Here is a 21,424-nt window from a genome sequence, read left to right on the forward strand (position 1 = left end):
GTGTCAAATGTGAATATTGTTGGTATTTTACTGCCACCTACTGAATAAAATGAGAAAGACAGCTGGGGAGATCAGACTAAATTTTTAATCTAAATGTTCTTTTAATTCTAAGATTGTTTATCTTGAAAATTCTTCATCCTGTGCTCTATGGTTTAAATTCTCTTGCTCTACAGTCCTTGTTGACTCCTGTCATTTATACTGCTGTCTCTGTGTCAGGGCTCTGATTGGAGGAGTGTAATGTTATTAGTTATTCAGATCTTACCACGGTACTCGTTGTGATCTGGGGTAGTTGCTGTTAAATATGGAGGTGGTTAAAATTCATTTGGCGTGGAATTTGGGCCCTTATCTATCCAGTTTTTCTGCTTCATTGACCTTTTTTTGTCTCCATTGTTAATCCTCTCCTCAGCAAACAGTAGCCCAAGCAGAACACGTCTGAGTGAAGGAAAGTTCAAGTCAAAGACGTTTTCTCTCGGCTCCTTTTGTTTTTTCTTGTCTGGAATTTCAGATGTCATTTACATGGTTTCATCACTCGCTTTTCCTCCTTCTATGGAACAAATTTCCCCTTTATTATTATTCCCGCTTATTTAACATATTACATCACTAAGCTATTAAGCAAATAGTTTAAACATTTTTTAGATGACAGAATTAACATTACACATTACTATACTATAAGACCTTTTCAGACCTGTGATACGCTTTATTTATACATTTTTAAATGTAAACAGTGTAAATGAATCCACAGATGTTTTATTGTAACTTCCAACACTTTTTAAAGATTTATATTTTGAATTTGCCTAGAGGCCATCTTATACACTGCTAATTGTGTTTAAAGAATATTTTGGATCTCTGTTCATGCTTTTTACAGAGTCAGGGGCAATTTTGCTGGTAAAAGTCTGAGCAGGGAAAGCTGAAATCCTTCTCTTTGTGTTTGAGTGACTGCAAGATCCTGTCATTAATGTAAATCCATTTCTGACTACATTCAAGTTGCAAAAGTCCAAAAGGCTCAGTGAGACCTGAGGCTGTATTTACAAAGCTTTCAAGGTATAAAGAGTTGCAGCTAGTGATGAAATTCTAAGAAAACTCCCAGAATCATGACGCTTTTTCAGACTTTACCTTCAGAGTTAAGACTAGATCCTTGTTCTGGGGCACCAGTAACCTTGTGGATTTGTCCCAGCATCCACTGGGCTGAGGCTGCTCACCTCGAAGGGTTCGAATCCAACCTGTGACTCATTTTATGCATGTCATTCCCCTCTCCCTCTCTCTCAAATTTCCAACTCTATACACTGTCCTGTCTAAAATATAAAGGGTCCTGCGGGCTGTGGGGCAGTTTGAAATTGTGCAAAGCAGCTGGATAAGGGTCAGCACCACCAAGGCCAGTGCCATGGTTCCATGCCTGAAAACAGTGGCTGAGTGGTGAGTCTCTGCCCCAAATAAAGGAGTTCAAGTATCTGAGGGTCTTGTTCAGAAGTGAGGGTAAAAGGGAGAGTGAGATTGACAGGAGGATTTTGCACTTTCAGCAGTGTTGCAGACGTTTTACATTGTGGTGAAGAGGGAGCTGAGCTGTGAGGCCAAGCTTTCAATTTATAACTCCATGTTTCAGTCCTCAACGATGGTCATGAGCTCTGGGTGGAGACAATAAAACTGCGCAAGAGCTCAACCCTAGACACAGCCTGAAGAACTCTGAGAAGAGCTGTTGCTCCCTTGCATCATAAGTAGCCAGGATGGATGGATGATTTATAGATGAATGGATGAATGGATACATGGATGGATAGATGAATAGATGGATGGATCCATGGATGGATAGATGAATAGATGGATGGATCCATGGATGGATGAATGAATGGATGGATGCATGAATGGATGATTGCATGGATGAATGGATGCATGGATGGATAGATGAATGGATGGATGGATGAATGAATGGATGGATGGATGGATGAATGGATGGATGGATGAATGGATGGATGGATGGATGCATGAATGTATGATTTATAGATGAATGAATGGATGAATGGATGGATGGATCCATGGATGGATGGATGGAAGGATGGATGGATGGATGAATGGATGGATGAATGGATGGATGGATAGATGGATGGTAATGCATAGATGGATGGATGGATGATGCATAGATGAATGAATTAATGGATGGATGGATGAATGGATGGATGGATGGATGGATCCATGGATGGATGGATGGAAGGATGGATGGATGGATGAATGGATGGATGGATAGATGGATGGTAATGCATAGATGGATGGATGGATGATGCATAGATGAATGAATTAATGGATGGATGGATCCATGGATGGATGGATGGATGGATGGAAGGATGGATGGATGGATGAATGGATGGATGGATAGATGGATGGTAATGCATAGATGGATGGATGGATGATGCATAGATGAATGAATTAATGGATGGATGGATGGATGAATGGATGGATGGATGGATGGATCCATGGATGGATGGATGGATGGATCCATGGATGGATGGATGGAAGGATGGATGGATGGATCCATGGATGGATGAATGGATGGATGGATAGATGGATGGTAATGCATAGATGGATGGATGGATGATGCATAGATGAATGAATTAATGGATGAATGGATGGATGGAAGGATGGATGGAAAGATAGATAGATGCATGCAGTCCAGTCAGAGTGTGCATCAAAATGATGAGATCAAAACTTTTCTTGGTGTTCTTTGTTAAATATCTGAACCCTTCTGTCAGGGCTTTGGACTAAAAATAGGCCCTGCAGACTCAGACTTGGAGCAGTTTAGCTGGGTTTGTTCAAAGCCCAGCCTAGACTTAAGTCAAAATAAAATCCACTTACTGTAAAGACTTAATTCAAAAAGGATGGTTAGATGTTAAAAAGGTACTTAATGCCTTTTTGCAGCCTTTCTAAGCATCACGTTAGTCTCAGTTTCCTGAAGCATATATGACCAGATGAGGACTTTTTTAGCAACAGAAATGTTGACTCAGTTTCCTCTGTGGTGTAACCCAACATGTGACATTTCTACTTCTTATATTATGACCCCATTAAGGCAGATTAGATCTGTGTCAAAGATTTAAACAGAGAAATGAGCTCCTCCTCCTCTGAAAACGCAAACATTAAATTTATAAGATGGTAAACTGTAGTAACTAGCGCCCTGAAAACTTTATTGTGATAGCTGCTCGTTGAGATATTACACAAATTGGTATCCTGTTTAGTAGGAAATCTGTAATATGTGCAACATGGAGCAGTGATTTTAAACTTCTGCTTGTTAAAGGAATGATCTGTGAGGTTTTCTAAGCCTCAGTCATGGGTCATTTCTGTGGTTTTAATGCTTTTTTGATACGTTTTATTCAATTTCCCGAGAATGCATCGTCATTATTATTAAATTGAAGGACCAGCTCCTGCTGCTGACTGACATCGAGTAGGTGTGGAAGTCAGGCTTCAACTTCCGTTTTAAACTTCCAAAATAAAATCACTGATAAGTTTGCTGTCTAAACCTCCTACACCCTGCATGCATTTGAGGAAATTACATTTTGGCTTTCCTACACCCATAGTAATAACTCTAGAATTTTTCAGACAATTGATGTTTTAATAATTCGCCCAACATGGTTAAATTTGCTATGAAAATTTCAGGGAAACTTTAAGAATTTCCCTGGGATTTTTTCGTTTTGGATTGTGGGGAAATTTTAAGCTACTTTTTGGAAATTGGGGAAATTTTTATGTTAATGTTTGAGAATTTGGATGGGATTTTTTTGCAGGGGGCTCCTTTGACACTTTGAATAATTTCATGGAAATTTCAGGGAATTTGCTTGGGAGTTTGAGGGAAGTTCTGTTCTCTCAATGGAATTTTGAGGAATATATTTTTAAATATTGAGGGAATTTGCTTTGAAATTAGTAGGAAATTGCTTTAAAATTTTCAGAAGTTTGTGTAAAATTTCTGGGAATTTTCACTGGATTTTTTAGGCTTTAAGGTCAACTTTTACAGCTCAGGTCTCGGGAGATTAATGCAACACAAACAAAAAAGGACAGCGCTATCTGCAATGTGACCCTCTGTTGGTTTCTTTAATAAAAGTATGCAAGTCAAAGTTTAGGATTATAACTGTCTTAGAAAGAAAATAAAAGTAGGGATAGAGTATTAATGCCATGATTTCAGTTTTTAAGATATTAGCTCAACAGTTTATTACCATTACCAGCAGATATGAAGTTTTCTGCTGATTGTAAATGGTTTATTGGAAATGTTTTGTCGTAATATAACGGCCTAAATGTGATTTATTTTCATCAGCTAACATTTGACTGACATTTAGTTTTTGTGGACCAAAACTAGACTAAATCTTTTAGTAGGAAAATGACTAAAATGTGACTTAAAGACCTTCTAACCCAGTTACCAAAAGAAAATGATGATAGTTTAGTAAAATTATACTGTCCTCTTAATCTGTTGTTTTATTTTGGAATCCTCACGTCGGTTTCCGGTATCATCTGCTGACTTGACGCACTCAGCCCGCTTGCTCAATGCAGACGTTGTGACGTCAGCCAGATTCGGTCAGCTGGCTCCTCCATCTGAACAGCAGGGAGAGAGAGAGCCTCTCCCAAAGGGAGACATCACCATCACCGCCCGAGCCTTCAGCCCGCTGAGGGAACAAAACATGGAGGAAACGATACGATAAAGCCGGAGAACCAGCGCTAGGTTATTTATTTACATATTTATTCATTTATTTATTCCCCCTGCCTGTAATGGCTGGGGTCCATGGCTGCGGCTGCTGAGAGGCAGGTGCAGTATCATCGACGTTTCATTTCTCGGCATGGACTCAACCAGAGCCGATCCACAGGCCGGCCCACCCAGCATCCACCGCCTCACGGATCAGATGCTCTCTGCGGGAGGAGAGCTGTAGCTGGGCCGCTTCTGGAGGCGACACATCGGGCTGTTAGTGGAGGAGGAGGCGGCCCTCTTTACATCCAAATATCGGAGCCAGTATTTCCAGCACCGAGCTCAAGGTTATGCGCCACTTCACACAACAACAGCCAGTCTGCGTTCACGAATCTGTGCTGCTGAATATGGAGTAAATGTTTTATTTATCTGAGTAAAAACTGAGATCGTCACTCCTTTTCATGCTCCGGGCTAGGGATGGGAAATAAATCACGTTTTTAAAGCTATATTGATGTGTTTTCAAACAGAGTAAGGGGTAAGAAAATGTTGTTTATATCAATGTTGTTTATCCTGATTTAAATAAATAGATGCCAAACAGAATGCTTAGTAAACTGATTGTTTACAGCAGGAATCACTAACAGTAATATGCTTATGAAAACCAAGATTATTTATTTGAATTGTCTGTTTTGAGGAGGGAATAATGATGTTATTTATTTTATTATGTAAAAGAAGTCATTTTACTTTGTTTTGTTTCTTTCCACAAACAGGTGGTCAAATTTAATTTCATTTTTGATGAACATGTTGACATTGTGCAGCCGGCTGTTGATAAAATTACCTATGTGACATTTGGCCCATGTGGATTTGACTCAGATCTGACTTTGTTTTTATGTCTTTACAGACAAAAATATCATAAATATTCAACTGGAGAATATCAAGATATGGTTTTTGGTCCATATCGCTCAGCTCTACTCTGAGAGGACCCAAACTGTGACAGACTCTCCTCACAGGCCTTAAACTCATCATCACAACCTCCCCATCTGGAGACAGAACCAGCCGCCAACATGATGGAGCTTCAGCTAGACGAGGCGGTCTACCAGGATGACTACGGCTCCGGATCTGTAATGTCGGAGCGGGTGTCCGGTTTGGCCAACAGCATCTACCGGGAGTTTGAGCGGCTGATCCGCAGCTATGACGAGGAGGTGGTGAAGGAGCTGATGCCGCTGGTGGTGAACGTCCTGGAGAACCTGGACGCGGTGCTGACGGAGAACCAGGAGCACGAAGTGGAGCTGGAGCTGCTGAAGGAGGACAACGAGCAGCTCATCACCCAGTACGAGAGGGAGAAAGCGCTGAGGAAGCAGGCAGAGGAGGTGAGTGACCCTCACCCGGGGGCGGTTTTAGTCATTTAGAGGCCACAATGTGAGACTGGCTGAAAGCAATCATAGCGAAATAACAAAATATTTAGAAGTATCTATTTCCTAGTTACTAGGCAGGAGAGCTACAGGACAGACCCAAATATGAAAAATAAACACCCTAATAACCAACAGTACTTCATCATAGAAGAGCATCATAACTCAAATTCAGCTCATAATATTTTAACATGTCTATAGGTCAGGTAGAACTTAGAAAAACAAAAATATATGACCATTATTGCTGTAATATTCATTCAAACATTTTTATGAACTCCATTTTTGGGTTTGAATCTTGCTAGAAGGGCCAGGAGTCCTCCCTGGGGACCTTTTTGTATTCATGCTCTATTTTGTTGCTATTGTATTCACTCTTGGCCTCTTATCTGCATACTTTTTAATCACTAAAAGTGATTTTAGATGTATATGTCATGTTTTATGCACATTTACAATGACTCTATCTTGAGGCCCCTTGGAGCACAAGGCCCCAGTCAGTCACCTACTTCTACCTAATGGTAAATCAGCCTCTGTGTGTAGGAGCCTTTGTCCCCATCATCTCGTCAGCTCCATGCTGCCTCTTCACAGTCACAGTGTTCTGTCTAATCTAGCTTCATGTGACTCATGTTTGGGCCTGTGACAGGACAGTGTCAAGCTTATTTTAAGCCTCAGTGCTCTCACAAAACACGGTGTATTCATCAAGAACATCAGAGATTCTCTTTACTAAGGCTGTCATGATACCAGAGTTTAAGAATTCCATTTGATACGTGGATATAAAATACCTGATACTTCCACATTTATACACACAAACTGTAACAGCTAGTATTTACATACATAGAAGTAGAGGTGAAAATATGCACGACTAATGTAGTCAAGGAAAAGTTCAGTTGCTCTGGTTAAAATTGACTTAAAGTAAAGGTACCAGTCTATAAATCTACTCAAGTAAAAGTAAAATGTATTCAAAGTTTATTTTAAGCATGGACTATCTACAGAGGAGGGTTTTTTTTTTTTAGATTTATTTTTGGGGGTTTTATGCCTTTATTGACAGAGGAGGACAGTGGACAGAATCAGAAACAGGGATGATAGAGCAGAGAGACATGTGGGAAAGTGCCACAGGTGGGATTTGAGTCTGGGCTGACCATATACATGGGGCACGCCTTAAACCACTAGGCCACCTGCGCCCCCTACCAAAGAGTTTTACAGTAAAAATAATCTATTTTCATTGGCAAGAACAACAAGAGCATAGCCCTCCAGCCAGGTTGTTCTGGGAATAAATAATAAAGGCAAATATTCAGCAAAATAGATATAAAATGTTTTACAGTATGACAGAGCTGCACTAACTCTTGAAAATATGTGGCAAGGTGGGTCACCTCTGGAAAATAAAGCAGAGTCAACCTCATAACAAGGCAATGCACTGATGAAGAATACACACTATACATCCTTTAGGGCAGGAGTGTCAAACTCAATCACAGCAGGGGCCAAAATCTGATTTAGGTCTAACCTGAGGGCCTAACAGGGTCAAGATTTAACCATAAACTGTCAAACGTGTTTTCACAGGTAATGAATTTTTGGGGAAATTAAACAGTGATGATAAATGATTTTAAGATTTCTAAACAAAAAAAAAAAAGAAAGTAAAAATGATTTAATATCACAGCATCAATATTAATGTGAGTCCATGTCAAATAAATGCTAAATAAAAAATGAATTTAAAGGCTCAAAATCTGAGATAAAAAGTCAACTTTATAAGTCCTAAATGTCAAAATACAAAATTAGAAGTCAAAATAAGGTTTTTAAAAGGTAAATATATGAGATAAATTACAAAATCAAGAGCTTAAATGGTCAAAATAGAAGATAAAATTCAAAATTGTGACTCTAAAAGGTCAAAATATGAGATAAAATTCTCGATCAGGTGTTTAAAAAGTGAAAACATGGGATTAAGAGTCAAAGTTAGGAGTTTGAAAGATCAAGATTTGATTTAAAATCAAAAATTTGTGAATCTAAAAGGTCACAATATGAGAAAAAAGGTCAAAATTATGAAATTAATAGGTCAAAATATGAAATGAAAATTCAAAATCTTGTTTCAGTCATAATTTTGGGATGCAAAATGAAAATGCAAATTAAAACACAAATTAATTTCTTTCCCTCATTCCTGACTTTTTATCTAATTATTTCTATCCACTTTTTCAGTTTTTTATAACTTTACAAGGAATTTTTTTCTCTTCAAGGTTAAATTTACATTTTTATACTGGAGGAAATCTGCAGACCTCACAGCAGCAGGCCAATTCTAATTAAGATTTAATCTTGCGGGCCGGGTAAAACTGCACTGCAGGCCCCATTTGGCCCCCAGGCCTTAAGTTTGACACCTGTGCTTTAGGGACACCTAAAGTCATTGACAGGAACTCTAACTTCACTCTTGGTGCAAATGTGTCTCTACGAGGTTGAACTAACACTGGTGGATCAACACAGTAAAATAACCCCAACACTGATGATCATTCCACTCAGAAAGGAGTTAAAATAACACTTTAGGAGGTAAAATCAGCCCTTGACATGTTTAAATGAGATATCAGCACTCCAGTTTTGTGGAATCATTCTCTCTGTATGTGCTCCTGTGTAGTCAAGGAAGGGTGAAATAATAAGAGTATAGTACTCCAGGAAAAGTGCAGTTACCTTGGTTAAAATTTACTGAAGTAGAAGTAAATATACTAATTTCAAAATGTACTCAAAAAAGTACAAGTACACAAAAAAACTAGTCAATCACAGTAATTTGAGTAAATGTAATTAGTAACGTTCCACCCCTTCATAGAGGGTCTTGTTTTGTTTTGAGATGCTATGGCAGAGGAAACTAAACTCCTGCTATTGCATGTTTGTTTCCAGGCAGTTATTTGTACCTGCGACCAGAGAGAATCAGTGTGAAGAATGGGTTTAGTGTTCGAGGTCATGTGCATAAGGAAATGTTTCTCTGGGACATGTTTCTAGCAGAGAAGTCAGGCACAGTATGTAGGATTTTTATAAATAGCAAGACTGTATCTGTTCTACTTTAAAGAGGAAAAGTTTAATTACAATAGACGGCATGATTCCTTTTATTCACTACAACTATACTGCCTCTGATCTGGATTGTGTTGTAGTCACATCAAAGTGTTGGTCTTTACTTATATACAGTCTTCAACACATATGACTTACATACCACTGCTTCACAACTTAGCCGGATGGAAGCATTTTAACTGGATTTGGAAATGGCTCCGACTAGGGATGCACAGAGGCATGGGTGTAACATCAGTATTAGCCAGTATCATCCTTTTTGACAAAAATCTGCAAGCAGCAAATAATCTGATGTGAACCAATGCTAGTAGCAGGTGTTTTTCTGTGGTGTTGTATAGATTTAATGTTGACATTTAGCACAACTTCCTGCTGACTCAGAGAAAAGGTTTTATGTTGAGCAGAAGAATTAGCCTGTTGGACAAACTTTGATCTGTTTTGTGGTCAAACATGAGAGAAAATGCTAGTGTTTTTATTGTTATTGGTATTAGGATTGTCCATCAGCTAAACTTTAGTCTTGAACACTAGTATTGGAGTCAGCCCTTATGTTTTACAATCCGTGCATCTCCAGTGACAACGTTAAGGGTTAGGAGTGAAGCTACCAGGTGCGCTCAGGCAACAGAATATGCAGTCAATGCCAGAAAATAATCCAGATTGTTCACAATAAAGCAGCGCAAAACATGAACAAGATAAATTCATGGTTCCTTATGGAGCAAACCTTGATCTGCTACAGCTATGAAAATCAAGAATGTCTCTGGCTTTGAAAATATTTCAGGCAATAGAAAATCTCAACTTATATGTATATAAAGCATAGGTAGCCTTTTTTAATTTTCAAGTGGACATTTCAGAGTGAAAATCTGACATATGCCTCTAATTTGTTATTAAAACTACTAATACGGCTGGTTTCACAACCACTACGCCTGCTTCAGCGTCCCCTCTACTGTAAATACTACAGCTGTCTGCTTGTCTTTGAGCTCCATCACGGGTCACTGCTGAGATCTCATATTCAAATCCATGAGCAGACAATATGCAAACATGAAGACGTGCTACCGTACAGACTGGAAGTGTCAGCAAAGCTCTGACAGATGAATGGAGAGACTCTCAGTGGGCGTTAACGCTGAAAACAGGAACACAAACAACAAAAGTGGACATCAATACGGAGAGATCACGTTACCGACTAAACCCCACCTCCAGGAAATCTTTTCCTCTTTTCACTGCAATGTTTCTCTGACCAGTGTGTGATCCAGCAGGCATCATAGATCAGATTTAATCCGCCTCCCATCCAAAGAGGCCTCCGAGTATCACCGACAGCAGCGCTGGTATCAGCTTAGCTCAGCTTTTAGTCTGTTTCATCTCCTCTCCCTGCTGGGTCTCTATCCAGTTTGTCTTAAATTAAAGAGAGCAGTCTGCTTCATATTTAAAGACCAGTGTTATCCTCTTTAAGCCTCTTTAAATGTCATAACTAATTATTTATTTATCGTCAAATATGGTTATGATGTACAGGAAGGGTTCAGATTTAAAAACTGTTGCAGTTGTTATGCCAAGAATTTGAAGTTAATGTCAAAGTTTGACATGATTCTAGTCATAATAAAACAACATGATATATCAATTTAGATAACAGCAGCAAAAATAGTCCCAGGGAAACAAGATTAGGCCACTTCCTGTTTTTCATGATAAATAATTGCAAGAAAAACTTCTGCACAGTCTGTTTGCACCATTTGTGAAATGTCGACAAAGAAAGGAGAGTGAAAGAAGGAAAATCTGCTGGCAAAGAGACCCAAAGGGTGAACTGATTTATTAGTATGTATGAATTTAAGCTATTATTCAAATGGCTTGAATTATGCGTTTGTCTGCCTGATAACCAAAAAGTCCTGTGGAGCATGTCTTCACCTTCTAAGTTTGGGCTAAACCCCGGATATTTAACAGCTCTCTCTCCATTCCTGTGAGCGACCTCTTCACAAACATGCTGACCAGCAGGAGAACGCAGTATTAGTGAGATATGGCTAATTAATATACTCATCTAAATACCAGAATTTAAAGACTTCTGTTATAGAAAAATCAAACAATACTGAAGTATTCTTCAACACCAAAGCAACAAAACTAGAAGCTCTAGACACCCAGTGTTTTGTTAATTAATTGATAAATATTGCAGGCAAACACTGATGTTTTTGTGAGTCAGTGTGCAGGTGTTTACTAGAGCGTCTGATGGGCTCATTCCTCTTCTGTTTTATGAAATCAATCTGCAAAGTATTTTTATTTCCTGTAGCGACCTGTGCAGAGCGTTGCCACAGACATAAACAGTTTTTGCATGTTTGAGACTCCAAAGTGACTTGAGAAATGCTGGTGTTTGATGTCAGGAGCTTGAGTGAACCATCACTTTTGTCTCTTTCATGCTTTTGTAAAAAGATATGACAATCTGGAGTGTTTTAAGCCTTAGAATCTTTTGATTTCATCAGTCACAGTCGCTTTAGGGGCCTTAACTCTTAGGGGTCCACAATCGTGCTGGCATGATTTCATGATGCACTACTTTTGTCACATGACAGCATGAAAACAAAGCCAAATTTTGCATTGTGTGGAAAGCATGATCTTTAAGCTTTCTTTCAGTTTTTATTTTATGTTAATAGGCCATGTAAAACAGGAAATATGATCATTTTAATTTGATAAAAAATTCATGTGAAACATAGGGGACAGTGGGCCATGCTGTCAGGACTGGCACTGGTATTTTTTTCATAATTTCAGCATGCTGTAATTTATTTTTAAAAATGACAATATATTATGTTTGAAAATCAACTTTTATGGGGTGTTATGTTTTTTTTGTAGCCCTATATCTAATACAGTAAATTAAACTTGAAAAAAAAATACAGTTATCATTTCATAAAGTTGAGGTAGTGCTGAAAAAAATCATACCTAACATGAAGATGTTTTTTATTTTCTGAGTGGTTAATTTGGTCAAAAGAAAATTAGCAAAATGGCAAAATAGCCAGTTGGCCTCTAAGGTAGGGGTGTCCAAACTTTTTCCACTGAGGGCCACAGATATGAAAATGTTTAAGGATGATGGGACCACTTTCATATGCCTTACCTTGAGTATAGTAAAGTTAGTAAAGCCAATGTTATGATGGTTAAGATATACTCAGTGATTAGGTATGCATAAATGGATAGTTAATGACTGACAAGGCAATGAGCCAATCATTTTAAGGATTTTAGGGAGGCCCTGGTTGGCCCTGGCTACTACTGGCTCTGCCTCTAAAACACCTTTGGTACTTCTATTAGCTTTTGTAATCCACCAGGGCATTATAAATCAAACTATTGTTATTATTTTGGTTGCCAGTATGTTTTTCATTTACAGTTTTGCCTTCATTTTGTCACAAAAAACTCAATTCGATAAGTTCTTCTACTCAAAATGTTTGTTTACAGAATTAGCACGGAAGCAATGCCTTGTGCTGAAAGCAAAAAGTACAATACAGCCAAGCACAAGCTTCATGTTCAAATGCAGTTCATTTTATTTCTAGAATTTGCTGCGGGGGTGTCCAAACTGTGGACCGCGGGCCGCATTTGTCCTCTGGGCCACAGTTTGGACACCCTTGCTCTAAGGGTTAATGAAAGACAAGGAGGGTTCTCGAACTCTGAAAAAATCAGACACACTGTTAAAGATTTAAAACCTGGCACTTGGCTCTTCTTACACTATAATTTAAACAAATTTAATTCCATCATTTTAGAATAGTACCCTCCTCATCTTCACTCATTTCTCCCTCTCCTCTTCTTTCTTGACCGATTTTATTTTTGTCTGTATTTATTTGTTCTTTTTTCATTACATATAGAGGTATTGCATATTTAAATTACTAAAGATGTGTACAGCACCTTATCCAAGAGCAGCACACAGCAGATTTACTCAGTTTCCAAACATCGACCATCGGCCAGTTATGTTGCATGTAAAGAAGAGATTTTTTACAGGATAGAAAAAGTCACTTGTGGACAAACTCTGATCTATTTTCCTTGTCAAATGTGAGTGAAAATATTATCATAGTGGGAATCTGACTCTAAAAGAAATCATGAAAAACATCAGTATCAGCATTGGCCATACTTTTCACCATCAATGCATCCTTAATTTACCTTTTTTCTGTTTTTGTTGCCCTTTCTCTCACAACTGTGAAGATTTTCTACATAGATCTACTGAAAACTTAGTAAAACCATTTTAAATAAAAGAGAGACAGGACAGTTGAGCTGGAAATCACCAAGTTGTTTTCCTGCAAAGGATGAAAACAAACTAAAGAGTTGCATTCACAGGAGAAAATGTTTTGCTCTGAAATATTTTTTGTCTGGGTTAATCACCTCAAAATCATGGCAGATACTCTGATACAGGGAAGCAAACATAACCTGACTGTTTAATTTGATCCACTTTTATTTCTGTGTGGGTCTAAAACATTTAGAAATAACTGTGAACACGGCTGTTTAAGGGTGAGATTGATAAGCAGCATCTCCGTGCGGGTAAGAGCTTCAGTGTCTGCTGGGATTTTTAGGTACAACTGGGATACCAAAAAAAAAAAAAAGACTCATAACTTGCAAACATTTGGAACAACAACAGCGGACATCATAATTGCCCTTTAGCCTCATATCCTACAATTCTCTCTGTAATCAAACATGATTTTAAAATAGATTATTTTCTAAACCTTCACTTCAGGCTTCAGCCTGAAATACTTATAGTCTTTTTGGACATTTAACACCGCACTTTCTGCCTTTATAATCAGCATGGTGATTCCTCTACTCTGGAAAGGCGACAGATTTGAAAGGCAAACATAACAGACAGTTTTTCTGAGTATGTTAAAGAGTGTGATGGGGGATGGGCTGTTGTTGGAGGGGTGGGGAATCATGGGAAATCAATACTGTACACTGAGGACGCCTGACACTGTAACCTGATTTATGCTTACGAGGAGCAGAGACAAAACCACAAAATCAGGGAGAAAGACACAGATCGAGGTTTAAAATCTGCAGCGTGAGCGAGTTAACACACAGGCCAGACGGTCGCAGACAGGCGGAGGGTGATGGGGAGAAAACGGCAGCATGAGAGAGAAAATCTCAGAGCCTCAGGACAGACATGAGGCAGCTTCTCTCTCAGGACCCAGGCTGCACAGGCTCACATTACAAGGTTATTAGCCTCAAAGCTAACGGCCAACAAAGACACAACACGCTGTCTGCTCATGGAGCCTGCACAGGGATGTCAAGGATTACACTTGATCAGAGTCGGATTAACAAATTCAGCCATTTTAAAGCCTTTTTGAAAGGATTCATCTCTTTATATCAGTGACGGGGTTGGTTTCACACTTTAAATTGTGATAACAGCTGATGATTGATTCTTTCAGCCCTGGTGCTAACCATGCAAAGCAGATGGATCGACCAGATTCAGTGTCTGTCATCAGGCAGATCTTGCAAAACTTCAGCCTGAAATGCTTGTTCCTGGTCAGAGAATGACCGGACCTGTCAGTGTAATTCAATGAGAGAGAGGCCGTAGCTACAGGTGTGGTTTAGACTGAAGTCTGTAAACAATGGTTAGTGTAGATGCAGCTTTATTTAAAGAGCAAAAAAACACTGAAATCTTGTCTTAAGGATAATTTTGCTCTTCTCCTGACCATGACTGCACAATACATTCTATAAAGACTCCATGTTTTGCAGCAGATCTTTTTTTAAGCTTGTTCTTTTTTCATGTAGTTCTCCATGTAATAATGCTAAAGCCAGACCAGGCTGCACTCTTCAGCTCCAGTACTGTGCACTTTAACCCCAAACACTGTGCAGATTGGAGGGTTTAAGTGTTGTATTTAAGTTAAAGTGGCGGGTATTGGATTGTATGTGAAAGGCTTTTCTGTAAGACAGGATGAAGGATCATAATTCATGAAGCTGTACAGTACAGGATTATGAAGCACTGCAGTTTGAGGCTTTTGGTGTGTTAAAGCAGAGAGACAAAATGAGCAGAAGAACAGCTCTGCTTTTATCTGTTTAGAGAAGAGTTTCTTCCTCAAAGGCTGAGAGGCATCACATTACTGTAACATTTATTTTGGGGCTCTTGAGCCTTTATTTGGACAGGACAATGAAATCAGAGCGAATCAGAGAATGACATGAGGGAAAGGAGCTACAGTTTGGACTTGAACCCAGGTTGTCCACTAGGAGGGCCAAAGCCTCCATCCATGCATTCTGTACCCCAAGCATCACATTTACAGCACAAGCAATCACAAAACTATAGAGTCATTTAAGTATTTATTTGATATAAGTGATATTATTCATTGTGTAACTCTACTAGTAATCGAGTTTCAGTACTAGTACTCAATTTTGGCCTATAAGTACACAACTAGGATTAACTAGTAAAGCAAAAAGTGTTACTAGTAGTACTAGTTAGGCCAAAATGTCTACTGTTTTTAAGCTCAGTGGTGATTCCATATATCAATGGATATTCTATAAGAAAATAAAAAACAGTCAGCTTTCAGTCAAATCCACATGAACCAGGTGCAGGTATGTGAGCGGATACATGAGTAAATATAGGTAAGAGAATGGAGAAAGTACAGGCATCAAGGTAGGAATAGGTGTAAGTCCACTCATGCACCTAAAGATAAATGTGACTATACATGATGTCTGCACGCTGCAGATGGCTGCAGAAGCTTCAGGTTCTGGGTTGCAGCACAGAGTTTTACACACCCTTCCTACATCACGTTGTGCTGCTGTTGTAAATGGTGGAAGAGATTTTTCATGCTTGAACCTTTTTCCTGCAACATGTTTTTGGTACTCTCTGCAGAACACGCTGTTCTGCTCCTCGTCTGAAACTTTAAACCCAAACCATCTCCAAATAACTGTGCCAGAGCTTTCCTTTTTGCTGACTAGCTCCTTCTCTCCTACGTTGCTCCTGTCACTCCCTTTATCCATGTTGTCTCATTCTCTGCATACAGGTATTGTAGTTGTGAATAAGCAGGAGGAGGAGTGTGCTTTTAAGTTTAAGGCAGGATGACAGAGGACAGGAAGTGACAGGAGAAGGAGATGAGCTGGCGGCTGTATGGAAGAGACATACAGAGGTAATTTAACTATACTGATAGAGAAGATAATATCTTACACCATATCTTGCTTAAAAATATATCAATATACTTTAAAAACGTAATATATTGCCCAGCCCTACCATTAGCACTAGTAAATGCAAAATGTCTACTAGTAGACTGTTTTTCACCCATCAGTAGTATTAGTAGAGCTAAAAAATATCCACTAGTACTGCTAGTAAGAGAAGATTGCCCACCAATTTGAAGCCTTACTAGCACTACTAGTAAGCTTAAAAACAGCCTAGACAAGAGTGTTGTGTCTACCAGTATTACTAGCAGACATTTTCCCTTTACTGATACTAGACTGTTATTTATCCTGTCTGAACCTGAGTCCATCTCATATGTGGCTGCTGTTTTTAATATTATTCAGAGTATTCTAAAATATCCAGATGCCATTTTTCCCAGCATCCTTCGGCTGTATTAGAAACCAATCCTGCCTTTTTTAACATTTAGGGTGATATTTTAGCTTCTTGTTGACCTCAAAGGTCAAAGACAGTCAGCGGCTAAAAGGAGCGATCAGTTCAGTTTTCTTGGCTGAAATTTATCCTGCATCCAACACACAAACATATTTTTATTCTCCAAAGTCTTCAATATTAATTGTCCCACTAAAGGGCATCATTTAACAGCAGCTTCCTGTTTGTTATTGTTTGTTGTTGTGTGTATCTGCTCCCTGTGGTGTTTCCACGGTCTGCCTGCATTCAGAGGATTACAGTATTAGGACTTTGTGGACTTTCTTCACTGAGAAAAGGGACGTCATTGTGAACAGCTTTATGAAAAAAAACAAACATGCGATGTGAGAGGGGAGTGTGTTTACTAGTAGTTTTTTTTCTGTCTGTGTGTGTGTTAACAGTGCATCCAGCTGAGGTGTGTAATAGAGTCTCTTTTAGCGACAAACGGGCTAAAAATAACACGATTCACACAGCGGCGGTGTCGTGATTTCACTCACACTCCTGGGCAATCAGCTAGTGACAGCTCTAATTAGGTTGTAAACCCCAATTTTATCACAATATGAGCTACTGCATTAACATGTTGTGAATTTACTGTGCTAAATAAATGATTTAATGCAAACAAGAATGCTCTCTCATGCAGCATGTGCACATTACACATGCTTAAGCATTATTTTCATTAAGTAAGATGAAGCAAACGATCAGCTGCAAGATCAATTACTGATTATTGATCGATCATTAAATTTAGTGGTTTAAAGATATGCTTACATTTATTGTGGATTCAGCAGAAACATGTTCCAAATAGAGGTGTGTGAGCCTAAGACTGGCCTGATGTGATGGCCTGGAACTGGGTAGGTCCTAGAGGAGGGGTGTCAGACATAACAGGTTAAATCAAAATTTCATCCTTAATTTCTGAGTTTTTGTCTATTTTCCTTTTGATAACTAAAGAAAAAAATCCCCTGGTGCAGACCTTCTGCACAAATTATGACTAGAGACATGCTACCCTGCCCCATTTGTCAAGTTTCCTGGAGTAAAGGGGACATATTTCGCCCCTTTAAGACAAGTTTATATCGGTCTCTGAGGTCCCCAAAACATGCCTGTGGAGTTTGTTTCTGAACAAACACTCAAGCATTGGATTTTTGCATGTTTAAAAATTCCAGCCCTGTTCAGAATGAGCTGTTTCTGTGTCTGTGGCTTTAAATGTCAATGAGCTGTCTGACTCCGCCCCTCTCAAGAAATGGATGAGGCTTAATGGGTGTGGCTCTTCTGATCGGATCAGGAGAGGAAGGTAAAACTCTCTTCCAAGCAGGGAGTGCCAACCGAACCCGGGGGCGGGGCTAACTCCCCACATGGCATCATGAGGGGAAAATCTGAGAACGGCCTGTTTCAGCACACGTTTTCTGAAAGGTGGAGAAAGAAAGGGAGGGAGGGTATGGATTTTTCTGGTACTTGAGGGGATTGTAGACAGGCCAAGGCACATATTTTTGTCAGAAAAGCCTGAAAAAGTGATTTTTGTATAAAATGTCCCCTTTAAGATGTCTTTTTTTTTTTAAAATAATGACACTTAAAGTAGTTTATTTAGTAAACATTACATCACTGTTTCTTTAAATGTTTTTTTTGTAAAATAAAGCTGTAAAAAAGTGGCACTGCCAGCCTGCTCCACTCTGAGCACACAGTGAAATAGTGCTGTAGGGATCCAGTGAAAGAAGGACAGAGCACTGTGTGCAATTATGCACATGGGCAAAAAAGAAGCAAAAACTTCAACAGAACATCTGTTCCAGTGTGTTTACCATGCAGTGTGTGAACAACACTGCAGACTGTAGTCTTTGTTAACAGTTATGTCTGCTACTCATCCTCACTGCTGTTTATCATGAACAAATAGACCGAGTTATACATGCTTCATTAAGATCTCAATTAAACAGACATTAAATCAACTCAGTTATGTTCTAAAACGTTGATATTCATTTATCTTATTTAAAAAAATTTTGGGTTTAAATTTGAGTGCATGAATACAAGCAACAGGAAGGACCGGGACAGGACGGGCTTGGAGAAAATGTGCATTAGTTAATGCTTATGTAGTTTCTTTAATGTAAGGCTATTAATCACATTTCATATTAAACATTGCACTGAAAAATAGTGTTGCCAATCACATTTGTCTCATATTATGCAGGCCTATCAAAGAGATAGACTTTAAATGCAAAATAATTAAATCAGGATTGTCGGATTCAGTTGATAATGGCTCTTATTTAAGAGTAAACGCTGTGCTTTTATTTGGAATAACTTCCTGTATTTTTCTGCCTTCACACTGGTGATGCTGAGGTCCATGGCATTATGTTCTCAGGCTGTCTGTTCCTCTGTCTGAGCCATCCTTGTGAACACCATATCTGAACTGTTTGACGGATTTTCATCAAACTTTGCACAAATGTTCACCCTGGTCCAAAGTATGAACTGATTATACTTTGGAAGTCATAGGTCAAATGTCATGGGACACAGATGGATAAGCCGGCCCAATCTGCCTGATTCCCTACACTGTCTACTGCTCTGCCCACTGTGAGTGAAGGCAAAAACCAGAAAAAGTTAGACTTAAAAAAGTAATGGGGCTTGTGTGTATCGTTTGCTTGTGAACACATCTCAAAAACGCTTTCAGGGATTTTGTTCAAACTTTGCTCATATGCTCACTCTGACTCAAGGATGAATTTGGAGCTCAAAGATCAAAGGTAAAGGTACCTTGCCCTGTTTAGAACATTCCCACTAAAGAAACCACCCCAGCCTTTCTTCATGACCCCACTGGACTTTCACTGTTTGTAGCTACACGTAACCTCCAGGCTTGGTTCATATTACAGTCTATATCACAGAGAGAAAAGTTAGCTTTCCCCATTAATGCTCATCCCTGACTTTTACATTTTTCTGTCTTTCATCAGAAATTCATTGAGTTTGAGGATGCACTGGAGGCTGAGAAGAAGGACCTGCAGGTACAGGTGGAGTTTCTGGAGCTGCAGGGGAAACAGCTGGAGCTCAAGACCAAGAACTACTCCGACCAGAGTGAGTACACGGACATCACAATCACACGTCTGTGCTGTCTATGAATGCTCCAGAAGGGCTTCATTTACAGTGCTAGAGATGTCGCCACCTAAGTCCCTCTCTTCATGTCTTTTGCGGTTAAATTTTGTCTCCTTTTCAGTCACTCGGTTGGAGGAGCGAGAATCTGACATGAAGAAAGAATACAACGCTCTGCACCAGCGCCACACTGAGGTAGGAACAAGTCTGTGAAACCTTTCAGTTCTTATATTATTTCATTCATTCCAAAAGATACTTTTTTGTTTCGCATATTAAATGATCATTTTTTTGTCCTCAAGAGAGAGAGAGAGAGAGAGAGAGAGAATATCAGCTGCTCCTAAAATAGAGGAAACACAATGACGACATTTGTTTCTGAGCAAACCCAGATCCAGTTTCTACCTTCTCTCTTCTTTGTTAAATGTTTTACATAGTTTATGTTGACTGATCATGCTTATTTTGTGTGTCTTTCCATCACAGATGATTCAGACATACGTTGAGCACATAGAGCGGTCCAAAATGCAGCAGGCAGGGAGCAACAGCCAACCAGACGGCCCCGGCTGTGGACGAACGTGAGTGCTTTTATGAATGTGTGTGGGTGTACAAGTTTTCCTGTGTATTTTAATGTGTATTTCTTTACATTCTAACTTCACCCATCATCTTGTTGCTGATGTCCAGTCTTTTGTCTTGAATGTTTGGGCCTTACATTTGTCAGCGTGATCGTTGTGATGATGCTTTGTCAGGAGACGTGATGAACAGCCAGTCCAACCCAAACACAACAGGCTGGGCAATATTAGAAGTTTTTAAAATATATAATGTTAATATTTTAAACTAGATAAAGGGAAAGACAACATAATAGGGTTTATGTTGTGTTAAAAAAATGTGGTGATTTGAAAAGAAAAAAAAAAAGAAAGAAAAAAAGTCACGCCTAATGCTGAGTTTAAACATTGTTTACAGTAAGAATTGCTTACCAACCAGTTTTGTCATGTTGCAGCTTGATGCTACAGTCATTTAAATTCTTTTTTTTGAGGTGAAATTTATTGAAAATAAAAACTGAAATATGATATTGACATAATTATTCAGGCCCTTTACATAACACTGTAAATGTCTCTCAGGTTCCTCCCTTTTCTTTTGATTGTTGCTGAGATTTTTCTACAACCTGACTGGAGACTTGTGGTAAAAAGTTTGGCAAAACTGGCTGGCTGGTTTTCCAGCCAAACTGAGCGATCGGGGGGAGAAGAGCCTTAGTAAGAGAGGAGACTAAGACCCTGAGGTTTACTCTGACTGAACTCCAGAGATCCTGTGTGGAGACGGCACAAAGTTCCAGAGAACAACCATCACTGCAGCCCTCTACTGATCTGGGCTTCATGTCCGAGTCGCTAGACCAGTGACAATCAACATGTGGCTCTTTTGTGATGATTTGTGCCTCTTTTATGTCTTAATTTGAAATATTCCCCCAGAAAACCTTAAATAAAAGGAAACTTTGACCTCAGAAAATATCTATTACAAATCACATTTATCAATGCCACACTTATACTGTAGGCTTCAATTATCAAACTTAATTGTCAACATTTATTTTTTGTCTTTATATTTCCATTGCCTTTATTTGCGATTTTTGCCCCCTTTCTCATTGTTTTTTGCCACTTTTGATCTATTTTTGCTGCAATTAGCCCCTTTTTTGCCACTTCTTTTTACCACTTTCTTATAATTTTTGCCTCTTTTTTACCCATTCAAGCTGCTTTTGGCCATTAAATGCTACTTTTTTTCCCA

At 39.0% G+C, this 21,424-nt stretch overlaps 1 protein-coding gene across 14 annotated transcripts in view; it reads left to right on the top strand.

Annotated features, from left to right (window-relative positions):
* Positions 1 to 4,551: 4,551 nt before the first annotated feature.
* The window catches only part of mapk8ip3 (mitogen-activated protein kinase 8 interacting protein 3), a 45,434-nt gene continuing 28,561 nt past the window's right edge, over positions 4,552 to 21,424 (top strand). For 11 of the 14 annotated variants that reach the window (XM_041817182.1, XM_041817189.1, XM_041817191.1 and 8 more), the window contains exons 1-5: positions 4,561 to 5,060; positions 5,547 to 6,015; positions 19,522 to 19,642; positions 19,782 to 19,852; positions 20,135 to 20,226. In XM_041817182.1, coding sequence (XP_041673116.1) covers positions 5,710 to 6,015; positions 19,522 to 19,642; positions 19,782 to 19,852; positions 20,135 to 20,226 — 590 coding nt within the window. In that variant the 5' untranslated portion in view covers positions 4,561 to 5,060; positions 5,547 to 5,709. Of the gene's footprint in view, positions 5,184 to 5,546; positions 6,016 to 19,521; positions 19,643 to 19,781; positions 19,853 to 20,134; positions 20,227 to 21,424 lie in introns of all 14 variants that reach the window. The other 3 variants (XM_041817185.1, XM_041817184.1, XM_041817183.1) reach the window with 3 other exon arrangements.

This window comes from Cheilinus undulatus, linkage group 21 (assembly GCF_018320785.1).
Source record: "Cheilinus undulatus linkage group 21, ASM1832078v1, whole genome shotgun sequence".
Taxonomy (NCBI): domain Eukaryota; kingdom Metazoa; phylum Chordata; class Actinopteri; order Labriformes; family Labridae; genus Cheilinus; species Cheilinus undulatus.